Below are 1,841 nucleotides of genomic sequence, written 5' to 3'. Positions count from 1 at the left end.
ATCTGACTCGAATAGAAATTGACATCTATGTAATGGCTTTAAAAAAAACACCCTCTTTATTTCTGTTTCTCTGAAAATGCATTTGGCGTATAATGTATCAGTGACAGGTCTAATTAAAGAGGCTTTGCCAAGAGGGCATCTTTGTTTGAGGCAATAATGTATTGTTTTGGGACACAGTATCCTTAAGTCAAAACTTGCTCTTACTGACTAGGATAACTGTGAAAATCTTGTTAAATAGTCAAATAGGCTACAAAAAAAGAAAAAAAAAGACATGACCCATTGAGCCTCATCTTATTATAACTTACATTTTCTGTTTATTTAACTTTGCTTTTGACCCTAAACAAAGATCAGCATTTTTGGATATTTACAGACCTTGTGGGATAACCTCCTAATAATCTATAAACAATCTATTGACAAGTCTAAACAAGAACTTTTAGAAAAAAACTACAGAAATTTTAAACTTTCTTGTTTTTTTTATCCATTTAAGCACAAACTACTGTAAATTCCACACTTTAAATATCCAGAGAAGGTCTCTTAAATGATAGTGTAAACCATGTTGGTAGAAATGTGATGTATTGTGCCTTAGAAACCAATGAGCCAAAACCAACGCCTAAACAACCTTAATCTCCTCCTCATTGTTTCCTTGGAACTGTTTAACTCTGACTTATCATAACATTTCCAGAGAGAGAGACATGATTCAGCTCTCCAGCAAACATGTCTTCACCCTCCTAGAAGCCAGTAATGGGTTTTAGGGCTAGTGATGTAACACCAGTGATGTAAGGCTAGTTTGCAGCTGATCGTTCATGAAAACACCAATTCTATATAATTCTCAATGTGTTTGTTGTTCTGCAGGCAATCTGAAGAAAACTTGAAGTTTAGAGATTTTTCTGACCACTGCTTACTTTACAACTCAGCTGTTTTTCGTTTCTACAAGAATTTGATATAAGTCAGTGCATACAGTACAGTCATTGTTTTTTTAAAGTGAAGAAAAAATATAAAACTCCATTTAGAGTTGCAATGCGGCATCTTGGAGACTGCCATCCCCTTAGTCAGGATGAATTTTATTCAAAAGTATTTATACTGTAGTTTATGCTTCACCATTGTCTAACTTAAATGTAACAGATTTTTTTCTACTTAATGTATTTCTAAATATTTAAATGAATTAATTTGGTTAAATGGATTTAAATTTATATAATATATGTCATTGTATAATAAGCAGCTTATTAAAAAAAAGGAAGTTTATAGATTATTAGCAGTCTCTGTCTATATACCAGTTTTCCTGAATGATTAAGAAAGTAAAAAAAAAAATGTTGTTCTGGTGGCTTATATTTAAATAAATGCAAAAATAAATAAATAATTCATATCATTTATTGTTATTAAACCATGGTGGATTAAGCATATTTCTTTCATTTTTACCGAAGTGTTACTGTTTTTCTTTTGGTTTCTTAAACTAAATCAGTCTCTGAGGGAGGGAGGTTTTTGTACGACTGTTTTTCACTGTGTGAAGCCCCACTGACTGTTGATCAGATGAACACTCTGACAGTAGTAAACTGCAGCATCTTCAGTCTGAACTCCACTGATGGTCAGAGTGAAGTCAGAGTTTGATCCACTGCCTGTAAAACGACTTGAAATCCCTGATAGTCGTTGATTAACAAGCTTGATCAGAGCTGTGGGACGTTGCTCTCCTCTCTGCTTGTACCATGCTAACTCATTTCCATTATAAACATTCTGACTGGTCCTACATCTGATGCTGACAGATCCTCCAAGATCAGCTCTCACTGCTGCAGGCTGAGTCACTGTGACCTGATCTCTGGACTCTGAGGACACAGAGACAAAAACAT

At 34.2% G+C, this 1,841-nt stretch overlaps 1 gene segment (V, D, J or C); it reads right to left on the bottom strand.

The window, feature by feature from the left end:
• Positions 1-1,494: 1,494 nt before the first annotated feature.
• The window catches only part of LOC107080709, a 2,524-nt gene continuing 2,177 nt past the window's right edge, over positions 1,495-1,841 (bottom strand). Inside the window, 1 exon segment of the V gene segment in view lies at positions 1,495-1,634. Coding sequence covers positions 1,495-1,634 — 140 coding nt within the window.

The sequence above is a fragment of the Cyprinodon variegatus genome, unplaced genomic scaffold (assembly GCF_000732505.1).
Source record: "Cyprinodon variegatus isolate N-32 unplaced genomic scaffold, C_variegatus-1.0 Scaffold2242, whole genome shotgun sequence".
Lineage (NCBI taxonomy): Eukaryota > Metazoa > Chordata > Actinopteri > Cyprinodontiformes > Cyprinodontidae > Cyprinodon > Cyprinodon variegatus.
The sequence above is the reverse complement of the archived record's forward strand: the minus strand, read 5'-3'. Positions and strand labels throughout refer to the sequence as shown.